The sequence below is a fragment of the Taeniopygia guttata genome, chromosome 7, assembly GCF_048771995.1.
Source record: "Taeniopygia guttata chromosome 7, bTaeGut7.mat, whole genome shotgun sequence".
NCBI lineage: Eukaryota > Metazoa > Chordata > Aves > Passeriformes > Estrildidae > Taeniopygia > Taeniopygia guttata.
The window spans coordinates 26,957,103-26,975,145 of NC_133032.1; the positions used below are offsets into that span (position 1 = coordinate 26,957,103).

The 18,043-nt window shown below is 37.9% G+C and overlaps 1 protein-coding gene across 14 annotated transcripts in view; it reads right to left on the minus strand.

Annotated features, from left to right (window-relative positions):
• The window catches only part of GULP1 (GULP PTB domain containing engulfment adaptor 1), a 143,783-nt gene that overhangs the window by 36,702 nt on the left and 89,038 nt on the right, over positions 1 to 18,043 (minus strand). For all 14 annotated transcript variants that reach the window (XM_032749471.3, XM_030277873.4, XM_030277882.4 and 11 more), the window contains one exon: positions 2,311 to 2,382. In XM_032749471.3, the coding sequence (XP_032605362.1) occupies positions 2,311 to 2,382 (72 nt within the window). The remainder of the gene's footprint in view (positions 1 to 2,310; positions 2,383 to 18,043) is intronic.

Consider the following 18,043-nt stretch of genomic DNA (forward strand, 5'->3'; position numbering starts at 1 on the left):
TGGGAAAAGTCAGTTTGTGGAATGGCAGCTGCAGGTTCTGCGCTGGACAATCCAAGTTTTTGTGCTGAGTTAAGGCTTTAAGATGATTTAGAGAAGTAAACAGTCATATATCAAATCTTGACTCTGACAGTTTGGTGAAATGAGGGCTTAAGAAAAATGCTTTCTGGTGGCTGCGTTTCATGGTCTGTATATCACTGGAGCATGTGACTGCAAAAGCTTATTAGAGTGATGCATGTCACTTGTAAAAACAGCTCTAAACATTAAGAAAGTGTCAGTTGTCTTTTTGCCAGCTATTTATTTTAATTAAAAACCAATTATGATTAATAACATTGCAATTAAAAGCAAATCCAGATAATTTAAAAATATAAATATGGCATGAGAAGCTACATGTCTTCTAAAAACCCTCCTACACCCAAACTACTTCATATTTCGTCAACATTTCTTTCAACATGACATTAGCTTTTCAAGCTGTTTTAATAGCTTAAAAATTTTCAATTAGCATTTTATAAAAACAAACTATGGATATGTCCTAATATAAAAATCCAGTACCTCCAGGCTTCTCTTCAAAAACTACAGATGCACAACTTAAGTCAGCCTTCAAATGAGTATTCAATTAATTGGAGATTGTTCCAAACATAAAAGCATTTTCATTGCTCTCTGAATTCTGTTCCAAGATTTTTCAGGTCCTTCCAAAAGTCACGTTTATTTACTTTGGAAGTTCTCTAATAAACTTGTGATTATGTAAGATCACATGCAATACTTGATATCTAAGCTACAACATTCCAAACTTAAAGAAAATAATGTAATTCTGGCAGCAGCTATTCAGACTTCTATCTCCAAGGTGGTTTATTTAGGGAATGTGTGTACAAAGTTAGAGAGGGTATCTACATACTCCAGTGACCATAAACCAGATATATTTCTGACTTTGCCCACACTTCTGAGAACAGTTATTTGAAATCCTTTTTGGACCCTCTCTCAGAGGAAACAATTTCCATATGTGAAATCATAGAATTCAACCCACCCAAAGCCTCCAGTGATCAGTGAGACCCAGGCCAGCCTGGTGTTCCACCAGTGAGACAGAGACACTCAGCATTTGGTTTATTCAGGAGTGCAATAAAACACCATTAAAACAGAAGCAAAGCTGCTCCATAGCAAGATACCACTGTGACAGATTTCTGCACATAACTGATTTTTCTGGGGGTATTGGAATTTCATGAAGGAAAACTACCACAGAAACCCACTTTATTTCCACTGATAGAATGCTGCAATGCTTAATAAAGGGTCAAACTTAGCCTTAAACACTTGAAAACAACTAGGCAATAATGACTCTGACTATCTGCAGCACAATAAAGTCTTTTTGGCATAAAACACTCCAAGAATCAGTTAAATGAGTCTTTAAAGGCAGCTGTACTATTTTGGTAGAGTGAGAACAACAGCAAAGAATGTGTTTCAATATCTTAATAAGATTACTGATCCATCTTGTAAAGATGGCTTTCTCAAGGGAAAACTGAGCCTTAAAAGCTGAGATGCATGAGTAGTCTCATATTTCCTGTCTGCATTTCTTTAGTATGGTAATAACACAATCAATTTTTTTCAATATTGACTCCCCATGTTTCCTGCCAATTTCCAAGGAACCTGTTTATACAAATAATGAAAAGCCCCCAAAAAAGTTATGAAAAATGCAATAGTAGGGAGAAAGATTTCTACATCTAAGTAAACTGAAGGGCCGATAGCTCAGAGCAGCTGAGCATGAAGCAATTGTACAGGAAAAAGGCAGTGGAGTGGACTGGAACAATCAGCATTCCCTGCCCCAGCTCACAGTGTCTGAAGAGCTCTGAGCAGCCAAGGCAAAGCCACATGAACTGAAAAAGCCCTCAACAAGTCATTGCGCTCAGATATTTTTAGTTGGCCACCAAATTCCTTGATGCCCAAGCACAGGTAGCCAAGAGGAAATTGCAAAAGTCTGATTTCTCAGGCATAGCTGGGGATGGCAGCTAAAACAAATTCTTGCTACCTCTGCTTGTATTAATGAAGCCCTAAATGAGCCTGAAGAAGAAGCATTAGCCAGTGAAGTACATTAACTTTACAAATATTTCTAAATTATTGTAAAATCTGTAAGACAACTAAATATTGTAAACAGCAGAACACCTGACCATACAGACATAATGAGGAAGAGCCTACACACTAAAGAGATTGGTAAAAGCAACTCCTTATGGAGCCAGTGAATTCATCTAGAAAACCTACAAAGTGTTTTAGTTGTGAAAAGAGGTTAAGAGTACATTCCATTTATGTTTCATTAAAAATTCTTACCTTTAATTTTCTAACAGCATCTCTTACAACTTCTGTGCCTTTGGGCTGCTCCACTTCTGTACTGCCTAGAAACTGAAAAGATTGTAATTTGTGAGCTGTAAGTTATGCATTTAAAGGCCTAATCAACTTGAGTAATCTTATTTTCCATTTATTTTCAAACAGCATTTTGAATAGGCAATTTTTTCAGTATTTTTAGTATTTTTAATCAAGAGAATAACAAGCACAGCTATTTTTAATCAAGAGAATAACAAGAATTACATTCTATACTAATATTAGCATTATCAAAATTGACTTTAAAAAACCATCCTATACAAAACTGTAAATTAGAAGTTCAAGTACCTTTTTCCACAGGGAAATTACTGCTTTGGTAATAACTCTTTTTAGAAAATAATAAAAAAAATGCAGAGAAAATACAGATGGAAGCTACTTCCCATGAATCAGCATAAACCAATCATTTGGATTCTGTCACTAAAACATTCATACAAGATGCAAGTTAAATTAAAAGAACTGATTTTCCTCTCAGAGTTGCTTGGTACAGTAACATATATTTACAGGAACTAGGCTCCAGCTTATGTAAAACAAGAGTCATATTCAAGTAGTTTCTATTACAATTCATGCTTTTACCAAGTAATGCTTTAATGAAAACCAAACACATATGTTTTCATATATAAAGCATAATATTGCAAAAGGACCTTATTTCTTTAATTGTACACTGAAATGCTTTTATTTTCTGTACCATCACACTTGCTTTCTACTGTACTGTTAGAAAAATTATGAGAATCCTGCCTGAAACCCATCTGTGTGATATACTAATTGACTTTCTGTTGCCCAATTTTCACACTGAAGTACGGTTAAGTCACATAATGTACATGTATATGCTAGAATAACTCTAGGGAAAAAAATCCTCCCTTTTTCCCAAAGTACATTTTTCTGTGTACAATGACACAGAGAGGTGCGCACAATTTTTAAGTCATAGCCATTCTATGGTAAAGGGATTTAAATTTGCCAAGTTACAGACAATTTAAACAGAGTGACTCTGAAAGCTTTTGCTCTATTAAATCTTCCAAACAGTTTAGAACAGTCAGTGTGGCTAAGATACTCCTGCAAAGAAACTGCAGCTCCACCAATAATGAAGCCTCATTAGACATTTGCTACTGACTCTGAAATATGATGTGCCACCTTGAAAACAAGGGTGTGTTAATCAAAACACCACACACATCTGCTGTCAATATTCTCTGTGATTACACTTCTCCAGCCAGGAGACCAAGGCTTGGAAGAACAGAGCAGAAGGCTCTGCTATTGATTTGATGTCCTTCACACATCTCCAATAACTTTAGGCCAAGGGGGTGATCTTGCCTGGAAAAATGATGGCTACACATAATGCACGTAGAGAAGGAAGAATGATCCTTGGACATGATGGATACTGCACGTGGCTGAGACAGAAAGGGAGAGAGGAGTATGAGCAAAAATAAAACCCAAATGAGTGGGTAAGATCAGATAAGAGTCTAAGAGGAAGGTTGAAACACCAACATTACCAGATATCTGCACACAAGCACACTTAAATCCACCACACCTGGCAGAACACAAGAGGCAGAAATATAATTGCTGTAAGTTTGTGAGCACCTCAAGGTATGTAATACACAGAGCAGGAATCCTGCAGGTGTGGACAAGGCTCAGTGAGCAGAGCACAGGCCACTTCTGCCCATGCAGAAGCTGAGACAGATGCTTCATCCCTGCCTGTTTCCTAATCCTTGTGCTGTTTTCAAACTGGCAGCACCAGTATCAGTGTAAGCAGTGTAAGTACCTCTCAATATAGATTTAGGGCCACGCCTTGGGTGGAACTGGGTCACACATACAAAGAGGTAGCCCAGGTTAGGCTGCTTTGCCTGCAGCTGCTTCTCCAGAAGGGCACAGGGCTGCCCTACATTTTTTATTTACTTACTTCTATCCAGATGACCAAGCTCTGGTAAAGCTAAGAAAGAGTCAGTCATTTCCCCAGAACTCTCCTGTGCTTCACAGTCCAAGAAGGATGAAGGTATATTTGCTGTATTCAGTAAATCCCAGCAGCAGACCAATCTTTCCACAAACAGTATCTTCCACAAATACAGTTTTCCCAGAAGCTGGTACCTCATCCTAATTCACACTACTGCCTCAGAAAATGTAAGCAATAAATTCCCCAGCCACAGCTGGGGAATCTGTTAAATGTCACTGAATTTTAAAGCTTATAGTAATGTTCCCCAAACCAGAAATTACCATTTATGATCATGGAGGGGAGGGAGAAGTAGACTTCCAAGCAGAAAGATAAACTGCTGAAAGCATTTTAAAAGACTGACAAAACCTGAAGAAAAACTCATTGTGTTTGCTCAGTAAGTTACAAAATAAATAAACAACCAAGACTCAGAATATAGAAACACCATTAGCCTTATATCAGCATTTACAGAACATAACCCATTGGAATTCCATATGTCATTCACTCTCTTCCAGATGAGTGCTGGTCTTGACATTAAGCTTCACCAGTGAAATTTCAATTGCTCTCAGCAGTTTTGAACTGGATGTGGAATTGTGGAATTCAAGCTTGTGCATAATAAACTATTAAGCATAGGAAAATAACTAATCTAGCTATACAAAGAAGGATTGTAGCTTAAGTGTTAATACCAAGAAAAATTACAAGGCTAAACTATGGATTGCACTGTTTGTATCTATTTCCCACTCTTTCAATTGCAATTGTACTTTTTATAAATTCAAGTGTGTTAAAATTGCTTACACATTTCATGCTTGACTTCCCTTCTTAATATCTTGGTAAGAGTAATAAAAAGAAAACCAGCAATTAAGGGGAAATATTCTGAATATTTGTATTAATTGGACTGTTCTGTTTGGGGGAAAATATAGACAGAATTTCAGACCAAGACAGGTATGTAACAAAAGAATGACTATGCAATAAAGCCTTAACAAAACGATAATGTTTTAATGGGAGGCTTTTTATTGTTTACTTTTTCATCTGCTCTGTACCTTTTCCATCTCATCTATCATCATTTTCTGTTTAATATTAGGTACCAATTCCTGTGGTATTACTCATGATAGTTAAGTTAAACAAACAGATGTATTTGCAAAGCTGGGGCTTCAGCGGCCAAGGTCACCAGGCTGTTTGTACAACCCCTGGCACAGCATACACACTGTCACCAGGGTTTCTAGGGGAAGCCACCAACAGCTACCTCACCATCCCCATGAAATGGGAAGATGGCCATTTTATCATGGTCTTTCAGCAGATTTTTCTCACCAAAAATGTTTCTTATATCAGGAAGCTGGTCCAGCTGTGGCATGAATAATAGAATTATTCATCATGGAAGAGTTTCTGCAACAAAAATTTCAAAGCAAAAGGGGTAAATGTGAAACCTCCATTTTCAAGTTCAAGCTCCTTTAGGGAGCAGTACTGATCCAGAGTTTGAGATGAAAACTTGGCAAGTCAGTGTTTGTTTTCAGCATTTGAGGTTCCCTTCTGCAACTTGACTCATGCAGAACCACCAGCAAATGAAACCTAAGTGGTTTCTGAGAGTCAAACTAACACAATTCCTATACCACTGCAGAAGAAGGAAACAAAAAATAAAAATTTCCCTTCAGATCATTCACTATTAATCCTGAATGCAAACTAATAAACTCTTTAAATGCCTAAGTGTTCTTTACATAAGCAATGTGTTCAAATACACAATACAGCTGAAAAATGTTTACACATGACTGCTACATCTATTTACTGTCTGTAGCTAGCAAAAACATTATTCTTGAGGTCAGTGTACTCCATGCATAATATGCCTATTCAGACACAATACATAATTCAGGCATGCCACGAGACTCAAATATTTATGTGGTGTTTACTATTAAGTTCATCATGATCATACTGAATTTTCATTGGATACTTTAAAAAGTTGGAAGAGGATGACATTTAATATTTTGTATAACCCAAGCAAGCCAAAGCAATTTTCTTTACCACACATTCTTCACTGCAGTCTGCCATTCTTCCAAACGTATTCCTCACAAAACTGATGAGCAGTTATTTTCTTAATATATTACTCATTCTCATTTCACTTGCAGCTGTCTGCAAACAGAAATGACTCTTATGAGGCCAACAGATCCTATCAGTCAGAACCATTTAAGTGTTCCTTTAATGTACAGTGATGTTTGCCACGAAGAAAGTGAGCTGTTGGCCAGCCACATACAAGACAAACTCCTCAGATCAAACTGTTTCTAATTTAATATTAGCAAACAACCAGATGTGTCCACTCCACATGCAAAGATTTGCAAGATAATGCAACTGCAAAGAATTAACAGATACTATTTCAACATATTAAATCAACAGAGGTTTTATCACTGACAGCAACTGAGAGAAAACTCAGCCCTGTAGCAGCCAGGAGGGCTGTCTCACACAAGCAGCTATCAGACACACCCTTTGTGGGGAATATCTTTGTCAGAATGTAGCTGACATTTCCCTATGCATTAACACGAGCAAGAATTTTTTTGGTCCAATTCCATTGTGAAGTTATTAAAAGTGCTTTTAGAGTTTTACTGCAGAAACTGTTAAAAATAGAAGGTAAATAATCTTTTACTTTGCTGGCTCAATTAAAGGTCAATTCAAATTTAAGACAACTTCAGGGATCCAGAATCCCTCACATTTCTGACAAGCCTGCTGCTGTTCTGATGTGCCCAACAGGTCTCAGTAAGGCCAGGTGAATTGTTAAGGTTATCAGCGCACTTTTTTTTCCTTGACATTAGCAGGAAGCTCTCCAGTAATTCTTCCCCTGCCAGTTTAGATTTTGACCCTCAACATTTTTTTGGCTTTACCTGCAAAGCACATCCAGGTGCTTTTCTTCAGAGCTTACGGAAGAAAAAATAGCTCTATGCATGCTTACAAAAAGTTGGTTTTACCAGACTAAAAAAATTAATAAACTTGACTCTTGATTAAGAAATAGTTTTAGGTGCACTTCTGAAAATTTAATGTAGACTTCCACTCTTCCAGTAGAGAGCAGTGTAGGATATTTTAATAATAAAACAACATCTGTTTTCTTTTGTCATCATATTTCAATCTTAGGAAAAAAAAAATAAACAGTCTTGCACGGTGCCACATTTCTTTTTTACTCTGAAATTCCTGAACATTAAAAGCTTCTCTTTCATGTACCCTTAAATGCAATTATATGAAAACAGTACTTACCAAATCCATACAATAAAGAAAGGGGGAAAAAAAACCAATGCAAAATTACTGGATACCTGCTGCCAGCTTTTGACAAATTAGCTCCTTCTACCTCCTCAGTTCTACAGGGATGCTGATTTACTGATGAAAGGAAGACAAATGTATCCCCATTGTGAGAACACCAGAAGAATGGAGTATAAAATAAGAATAAAAGAGATCAGGGACCAGTTCTGAACAAATGTCTGAGCTTTAACCACTCCAGAAGCCCAGGCAGACATTTTGCTCAGCCTTGCACTCGTGAGCTTTCTCCATCACTCAAACAGCAGAAGGACAACAGGGACCATAAAAAAACCAAAACTTTGTATTTTGGGTTCCTTATCTTGCCTCACCTCATAGTCCAGTTCAACACCAGCAGCAGCTTCCTTAGTTCTCTACAAAGACGTGTTTTTGCCAGAGCACATAAATGTTTGGATTTTTCCCCTTTGGAGAGCACTTTTCTAGTGCCACCTTAAAAACAACTCCCAGGCATGATTGCCACTCAAATGAGAGCAGAAATCCAACTCACCACATGGGAGTTTGAGGCAGGAAAGTGGCACAGACATCAGCACATTCCCTGAATATCCCCTGCTTGTCTGACATCTAATGTTCTGTAGAAATTGTGGCCCTCACACAGCAAAGAAATTGTAGGTGTTTTTTGAGGGAGTGTTCAAGTACTACTGGCAAAGAAAAAAGATGCATGCACAATTAAAAACATAAAAAGAAATTCTACCTAATGGAAATCAAATATTACCAGGCATTTCATCCATCAATAGAAAATATTTACAGTAATTAAAATATGATGAAATAAAAATATATTTAATAAGTTATTGAATTATTTGGGGAAAAAAATAGAGCATTCCAGAAAGGATCATAAAATAATTATGTTCAAAAAGCCCCACTGGCTTAATTTGTACTTTCTTCTATTCTCTATATCTGCAATAATTAAGAGCTCTCCACCATCAAATGTACACGGAGTCATTTCAGTCTTGACCTATTAATCAGTAATAAAGAACATTATTTGATAACTAAAGATCAATATCTCTTTGAACAGCTGACAGACAGAAACAACAGACATTTCCCTGGATGTGGCTCCTGCCCAAATGTCTGGAAACAGGTATCCCTAGAAATATTCTGTCAAAGCTACCTGAGAAGCTGAGGACACTTGGCAGCCCTAATCATGCCTACACTTGTCTTCTAACCCATGTTCAGATAGGCTAAGAAGAGAATTTTTTGAACTGCTGACTGGAAGAAATCTGACATGTGAGCCAAGTCAGCTGATTCCAGCTTGGTGTAACCCTAAAGGCCAAAGAATGGAATAATTACACAAGGTCACATTCCTCCTCAAATCCCACTGCAGCCAGAAGGGAAAGTGGCACTCAAAAATAAAAATACAATAGAAATATATGTTTGTTATACAAAACCAGCTTGTTTGTAAGCAGAAATTCTGGAGACTTTGACACATTTGGTAAATGATCAAAACTTAATTCTTCTCCAGTGTGGTCACATACTAAGGGGGCTATCAACAAAGATAAAATAAAAAATCAAATCAGATTGCAACACAGCTATAAAAGCTGTGCTCTGTATTAAACCATCTCATTCTAAAGATAAAATGATGCTAATGCAGGCAGGACCAACACAGGGGAGGTAAGAGCAGGCTGCAATACAGAAAGAGAGTAAAGGTATCACACGTACGTTGTCAAGATTGGCACTACAGAAAACACCAGCTGTACAAGGGAAACCAGCCAGCATTTCTTCAGTCCATCAACCTCCCCAGCACTTCAGAAAACCACCTCAAACTGAGCCATGCCCTGAGGAGCTGCCAGACTGCACCTGAAGATTAGAGAGGCACTGGGGGTGGTGTAGCCTGACCTCCCGCTGCACACAGCACCAGCAGCCAGCCTGCAGCTACCCAGACTCCAGGCAAGGCTGAGAGCAGCACATCACCCCAGCCTGACTCCAGCTCAGCACTGCCAGCAGAGAACACTTCCCTGGCTCTGCTCCACACCCTTGCTGGCTGAGCTGACTATTCACTCCAGCCCTGAGTGAGGAGGCAGAAGCAGGAGGGTAACAGGGATATGTCTTAGGGATAGTCCAGCTTGGAGCAAAAATGGCCAGCAAACTCAAGTCAAAAAAATTCTTTAAAAACTGTGATGTATGGGAAAAGGGCTTAAAATGGAACACTTTGCCAGTGCACAAATGGCAGTGATGCTAATACAGTAGTATATCATGGTGAAGGCCTGTTTTCCTTTTAATCCCAGGTGCACTTCCCATAGCTGATAAATAAAACCAAGGACAACATTTGGCATGTAATAAACAAGGGCAGGAGAAAATGGCAGTGAGAGAAAATTCATTACGGGAAAACAATTTCTCATCATCTATTCCCTGGCTGTGACTGGGTCACACAGGTTCTTTTGATAGCATTCCTTCCTCATGTGTGTTGCAATGTTCTTTACCCTTCACATGCAAGAATCCTGTTCTCAGAGGCTGGACAAGATTAGGAGTAAATTAAAGAATGACACATTTCCAAACTTTATCTATTGTGCTTAAATTTGGACACACTCTGTATTTCTAGTTTTGGCTTTTTACACATATGAGAAGATTATTTTTTTTTTGGTAGGAGAAATTGTCAGATCCTTTCACTGCAGCAGGAGGTGTCTGTGAGTAACTCAAAGGCACCATCCTCAAATTATTACAGCTCTTTTACTTCATTCCACACACTATTGGCACTTACACCAAACAATGGCATCAAATCATTGTCTTCTGTTTCCCTGCCACTACTGATCAACTCTGCAGAGCCTCCTGCAGCACAGCTGGATACTGCCTCAAAGTTTAAGGATAACTAGCAGGAGAAAACCCATCCAATATGCATAGTATTGACTAATGTGATCTAGCTTGACCCTAAACATGGCCTGAATTGCTGCTGACTTGTGCAGGAAGTGACTGAGCTATCCAACCACAGATGCTCAATAACAGCCTTGTCAGCTTCTGCAGCCCTCTGTTGTTACTCTCCTATTATTTTAGATTCCATTTAGTTTGTTACCCCCAAGAATTAAGAACTGGCAGCTCTGAACCAACTGATCAGTCTTAAAATGCGGCACATCTTTAGTTCTGCAAGAATTTTCATTGCTGAACCAATATTCAGTGAAAGGGTGCTCAAGAAACATTCTGTACCAAGACAGGACAGACAGACTTAATTATATAACTCTAAAACCTGACACTTCCTTTAGAAAGGATATTCAAATATGAAAAGCCTCTGCTACTCACTGAAGACACATCCCACTACTGAATTTAGAAAATTCATATTCCTGACTGGATTGTTTCCAGTAAAAAAAAAATTAATTTACCTTCACTGAAGAAAGCCATCTAAAAAGAATTAATATTCATTAGTTTATACATCAAATTTTGAGCTTCAGAAGGAAACAATAACAGAGTGGATAGATTTTTCAGCTTTACAAGTTCATAATTAGACAGACTTAGTATTGCGCCACAGCAACTTGATTTAACTCAAATATAATTTCTTAATGAAAATTGTAAAGTCAAAGTAGGCCCTTAAACGTACTAAAACACTGCTTTGCATAAGTCCTAGATATTTTCAAATATCTTAATGTAACAAGTTTGATAGCATTCGCTGCTTTTTTTCTTTTTGTTTCCTTGAATCAGATGCCAATGCAGTGATTTAATTTACCTTAAACATAAAACTGAAAAATTGCAACAACTCCTACATTCTTTGTGCAGATGTGAAATGCAGTGTTAGAAAATTCAGAACACAGAGGCCACTTTGCTTCGCTTCCCCCTTTAGCCTCTGCTGACACCAGCCAGCAGCCCTGGCCATTCAGCAGCAACTTCACTGCACTGCTGTAGGAGAAAACCTCTAATTGTTACTACTTGTGTAAAGCCACTGCTCTACCCAGGCAGAGGTTAAAGATCATCCTCTTCAGCACTCCCAAATGGAAAAGAGAGATTTCCACATCCACTGGCCCCTCAAAAACCACATCTCTCCAGTAAAATGCTACAATTAAAGGTACAGCAAGATGAAGAGCCCAAGTTGCATCACAGGAATTTGAACACCCAGCACAAACCTTCCAAAGCTGCTGTCCTGGTTTGACAATTTGGCCCTGCTGAATTAACACCCTGGTCTTCATAACCCCACTGTTCCTTTGAATGCAACTCTGTATTAACATCCTGAAACATTTTTTTTTTTTTTTTTTTTTTTACAAAATACAGTAAGCTGAAGCTTGAACTCTTTTAAGCTCCATCTGTCTTGCTGACTTTTTTTTTCTGATACAAATAAAAGGGATATCTCCCCAAAAAGAATGGAAACTGAACTGAGACAAAAAGCCCTTATGAAGAACCAAGATCTGCTGTCAAATATTTGATAACAAAAGATATTTTAATTCAGAAAACTGACAGAACCACTTTGCTTTACCAATAAGGTGAAGCTCTCTAGAACAGGAGCATTTTGATGCACTCATAACTTTTGGGGAGCACCTCCAAGCCAGAGGAGCAAACAGGCCATGGCACCACTGAGAGCAGCTGCTCTTTCCAAGAGATGTTTCCCACATGAGTTCATTGTTAGGCAGGGCTCTGAGCACAGGCTTCAGATTCTGTCTTTCACAACAACATGTACAAGACCAGCCAGGAGTTTCCATGTGCCAGTTCAAGGTGGGATTGTGCAACTCTAAGTATTCAGCTTGTAGCAACTGAAGCTGACACAAAATCCTTACAGCCTTCCTCTGCTCAATGTAAATAAATTCTACAAGTTCTGGAAGAAATTATGATGGATTTAGATAGATCTATATAGTATGTATATGTTAATAAATACAAATCAAAAACTATTGAAGTTATTCATTTGTACCAGAAAACACTAACAATATCTCATAAAAGCAGAGATGAAATTCCACAGACGTTTCCCATTTTGTGTTAAAGTTTATTTTGATCTAATTTCTACCTCCCTTGTCCTTGACTAACAAAATACTGAACTTGTACTATCACACTTTTGCCATGGCAACATGCAATGACATTATAAACGCAGAAACAGGAATTCCCTGTGGGACAAAAAATAGAAGTCACAGTTAGGAAAAAAGTCCTCATTCCAACACAAATAGCCTCAGTAACAGGAACAAATAACTATTGTCCCTGACTCTCACTTTATTAAAGACCTTTTCCAGTTTAATGTGAAATAAGAAATGGCCTATTTTAAGGACACTGCATTGCTTTTGAATCAGGACTTTTAATACTGCGAGGCTTTCTGCACCATAATTAGAATAAATTACTCCTGATTTAATTCCTGATTCAGGGAATCGATGTGCTGTCAAACAGAGGACAAGCAGCACACCAGAAAAGAGCTATTCTGAAGAAAGAGCCATGAATGTGTGCAGCTAATGCTTTAGCAGCTTGGAAACATAATTTTTGGTAAGCTTCTCAAGGAACCCAAAATTTGGACAGAGTCTGAATTTCTTTTTTTTTTTTTAAGCTATCATTACCAGAGAAGATCAACTTTAAAATCTAGTACCATAACCTTGTGTGTATTAAATAATTTATACTTACATTCTGTGGGCAAGGTAATGGACACCACAGGGCAGATACAGGTGCTGAGGTGTATTAAAGGACAGGGACATGAAGTGTGAAACTTGGTTGTTTTTTCATTGGCTGGTTGGTTGTTTTTTTCCCTAAACTGTAGATTTCCTATACTCAGAACCACATAATTTGTAAAAAAAAAAAAAAATCTTAATGTTTTATTAGTAATATAACTTCAGTGGGAAAATATGTTAAGTCCGTATGCAAAGTGTAATTTACAATCATGTGGCTAATCTATATGAATATGCTAAATTAAATACTATATTCACAGAAATTAATATCAGCATTTTGATAAAAGTGGACAAGAAAATATCTGTGTTCAACTAAACAGGAATTTTTTTCTTTGTTCCTAGAAACTACTTCCTAAGCTCAATTTACTTCTTTAAATGTGTTGGTAATTTTATTCAAATGACACATATAGATATCTTTCTCAGTTGCTGTGTTCACTGAATACTCTCAGAAATTTTCAGAGAGTATTTGACTGGGATAGCCAAGTCAAAATCAAATCAGTTACTTGTGGAAGGAACTAATTCTGCAGAGAGAGAAGGTCCATGCAGCAGATAAATACACAGGGAACAAAGCTGAGCAGTAGCCATGCCCTTAAAACTGCAACATGACTGAAGTTCTGACAAAATATCTTCATCTTGGAATAAAACAGAAAGGACAGGGCAACCTGCACTGGTTCTGAGTGCTTTGATTATCTGGACTGAAAAGGGACAACAGCAACAAGACAGCACAGCTGGGAGGCAAACTGAAAAAGCAAATGAAGAGCAGGGGCTGGAGAGGAAATGGCTCTTCAACCACAGCAGCTCAACAGCATTTTCATCTACTATGGACTCATGACTACAGCACAAGGTAAGCTGCTCAGGGGCTTTTGGGAATTGCACTCAAAATTTTTATGGGAAAACACAAACTGTTGGAAATATTCCTTTCCAAGGCTGGGAATGTACCCTTAACATACCTCTGCCTCATTGTCTGTGAATGTGCTGCTGCACACAACACAAGCCCTACTCTAAATCCCTCTTCAACTCCAGCACAGGTTCTAGAAGCAAGTACAACTCAGGCAATGGGCCTCAAGAAGAAAAGCACTTCTTACATTCGTTTAGCTGTACTGGATCTTTCACTTTTCCTCCAGGGAATTGGAAGTGTCTTCTCTGTGATTTCTGTTTTATGAGCCTGTCTATATTTTCTCTTGTTAATCTGTTTTTCACAAGAAACTCCCTTCTTTACACATAATCTCTCATAAAAGACAGCCATAAAACAGATATATCACCATAATTCAACACCTGGCCTTCAGGCACTTGAAGAATATCCATAACAAATTTTGTTTTTAAAAATCTGGCTAGAATGAGAGTATTTTAAAAAATTATTTGAAGCAGAAATAACTGTCTCTTTATGTTATCATTTAACAAATGTGAAGAGCACTATTAAACACAGGAAATATTCTTCCTGGTGAACAGCACAAAATAGAAAGCTGAATTTTCTGATTAGACTGATTATTTTAGCAAAATGGAAAAATATTTCAACCTGTCAACATCAGATATGAAATGAAACCACTGTTATCATGACCTTAGATCCACCAGCAAATGAGATGAACATCTTGGATGAACTTTTTAAGAGAACATAACTGAGATGGAAAGTAATCTGCAAGTCATTTTACAATGGCAATTAATCCAACAAAAATATTGGCTTTCACTTCTTAGTTCATAAAAAAATATTATGTTTTCCAATAAAAGACCTCAGTCTGGCACTGAAGTGGTAAAATTAATCTAGACTAGATCATTATAGTGATACTCATGTCATTAGGTGAACATAGAATCAGAAAAGTCTGATTCTGTAGTTAAAAATCCTTCATATAAGAATTTGGAGTCTTCCCCAAATAGCAACCTAATCCTTTTCACTAAGAGAGCAGCTATTGAGAAGACATTTAATCTTGAGCTCAAGGCATGAAAGCAGAGTTCAAAATTTGGGGTTTGATTTGAGAACAGAGATTTGGGGCAGATATGTGGAAAAGCTTCAGTATTACCTCAGTTCCTTATCTTTAAGCTGAGGATAATAAGTCACCCATTTCTTATCTGCATTATCATTTAATTATCCCACCTGAGAAGAAAACTCATGAGAGAAGTCCAAGGTCTTCTGTTGCCTACTTATTCTGAGCTTTGATCTATGACTATTTGCATCAGGGTAGCACCTACAGCCTCTCTCTCATTATCCTAGAGGCTGCAAAAACATCAAAAAGATAGCCCTTAGCTTCAAAGAATTTATGAACTAATGAACTGTGATAAATTGCAGTAACCCCTTGGAAATGCACAGCACAGTTTCAGTTAGTACCTCTGAGTGTTACTGATGAAAATCAATATAAAACATCGACCCTATTCTTCCTCATACACATCAAACAGCAAACACTAACACAAATAAAAAGCTATAACCAGCACAAAATTAACAAAGTGTTCTGTCACACAGCACACACTCAGCGTGCTTCAGCAAATTTCAAAGATAAAAAAAAAAAACAAACCATGTGAAGAGGTCCCACCTTCCCACCTGCCTCTCTCCAAAACCCAAAATTTAACCCTCAAACCCATACCTAGTTTTAAAGATTTAAGATTAATCTTAACATTAAGCATGCACATGTAATTCTGGGGCATGCTTTTCCATTTTGAGAATGCATTTGCCTGTCAGAGTTTCAGGTCCTCAATGCCTCATAAAGTGTAAGTTGGGATATGGCCTCTAAATTGTGACTTAAGAAGACCTATAAATTCCTGATTTGAATGGATTTTTCCACAATAAACCTGTATCCATGAGTAAACAAGACTTCCCTCCCACCTAATCTTTTAGCTCTAATTAACATGATTTGTTGAGTAACTTACCTGTCCTCCCAGTTTCTCCCTACTCAGAAGCATTGGCAGCTACAGCAGTAGTACAAAAATAGGCTTTAAGGACCTTTCTAGCTCATGCTTCAAGTTATCTTTCCTTCAGTCTTTTCCTTCCACAACCCTTGGTTCCACACATTTCAAAGATTTAATGGACATTCTTGTTTCTACATTTTCCTTATTTTCAGTAATACTACAGCAACACATTGAAAAACAACTTGTAAAACAATAGGACCTGCCCTGTTTTGATTTTCCTTAAAGATTCAGAATGAAGAGAATATTCATTATGAAAATACTGGGGAAAAAAATTGAAGGTTTAGACCAATGTAATTCATCATTCCCTTTTAGTGGCATGTAATAATTCCTAGTAAAAATGCAAAACATTTCAACAGAGCTTTACAAATAACTTAATGTAAATATTTCTCCTCTGCTATGTTCCAAACCAGAAATTATTAGTTCCTCTATTAAGTTACACCTAACATTCTCATAGTCAAAGTAAAAAATTCTTTTTAAAAGAGGCCAATATTGGTTTTACCCTTTCTGAGCCAGAGTAATCTGAAGGAGGCATTTCTGAGAGAAATATTTATTGCAGGATCTGCAGCTGACTAGTGCACATTACTATTTCATTAAAGTTAATAAAGTCTGAGACTGCAGCTGGTGGTTTGCCTGATGGTTTATTGAGGATGAATCCTCATGGAGATCAGCTATGTGAAACTTTTCCTGAATGGTGAACAGCCTGGCTTTGGATAGACTCCCGTAGTCTTGGTTCTGTTTTTTAAATTGAATCCCCTTGTAGAATTTTCTGTTAAAAATCTTGTGCCATTCTCTTATTTTCTACAAACTAGCCCTGTGTCTAGTTTACAGAAAGGCTGAAATTAAATATGGGAGATAAGAAAGAGTAATTCATCTGCAGGCCTGATTTAATTTAAAGCAAACCAATCTATAAACAGCTGTGGGCCACCTAGCCCACAAGGACAATAATCCAGATGTTTGAACCCTACTAATTCCAGTGCCAGACATACAACTCACTTGATACTCGAGAGTGCAGAGGCTGAAAGGCCTTATTCCAGAAACCTCACATCCCCACAGCTGACAGCTCTCAGGGAAAGAGCTGCAGAGGGAATCCCAGAGTAGATGCTAATGAGGCTAATTGGCAGTTTCGGGCAGACTTAGGGAGAGGCAAGGGAATAAATATGAGCAACAGAGAAGGAACGCAGAGGGATGTGGAGGGTTGAGTAAATCTTTGTTGACCCTAAGGTCCTTGCACACTCTTTCTTGCTTTGTTAATTCTGACTGGACAGACTTCTGAGCTTTATTCCTTTGCCTTGAACAGGCAGATCACTCACTGCTCCTTAGTCACTGAGTGCCTCCTCTTATCCAGGGCTGAGGAACTCCTGACCCCGAGTATCACAGACGTCAGCAGATTAATACTCAAATACTTAGTCTTTCTCTGAAGAATAGGAAAATGATAGTGTAAAAGCTGCTATGAAGCTTCTAATGATTTTGAGACTTTTGTCTCAACAATCTCCTTGCTCATCTCTCTTGAGACAATACCAGGGAAAGGCAGAGATGCAACTGCTCAAAACATACTTTTAAACTCTTATTAACATGATATCTTTAGAAATACGCTTCAGATGCTGTGTTCAATACTAAACCATAGAAACCCTTAGGTTCTCAACCATTTAGGTTGAGAAGGGCCTCTAAAATCATTGCATGCAACTGTTAACTCAACCAAGACCTAAGTGCTACAGCCACATGTTTTTTCAACACTTTCAGGGCTGGTGATTCCACCACGTCCCTGGACAGCCTATACCACCCTTTCAGTGAAGAAAGTTTCCCTAATGTCCAACCTAAACCTCTGCTGACACAACTTGAGGTAATTCCCCTTGTCCTGTCACTTGTTACCTTAGAGAAGACACCAACCTCCACCTGTCTAAAACCTCTTTTCAGGTACATGTAGAGAGCAATAAGGTTTTTCTTCAACCTCATTGTGCCCATGGGGAAAAAAGCTGGGGAGCATCTGGGGCTCCCTCAGCAGCTCCTCATAGGACTTGTGCTCTAAATGCAA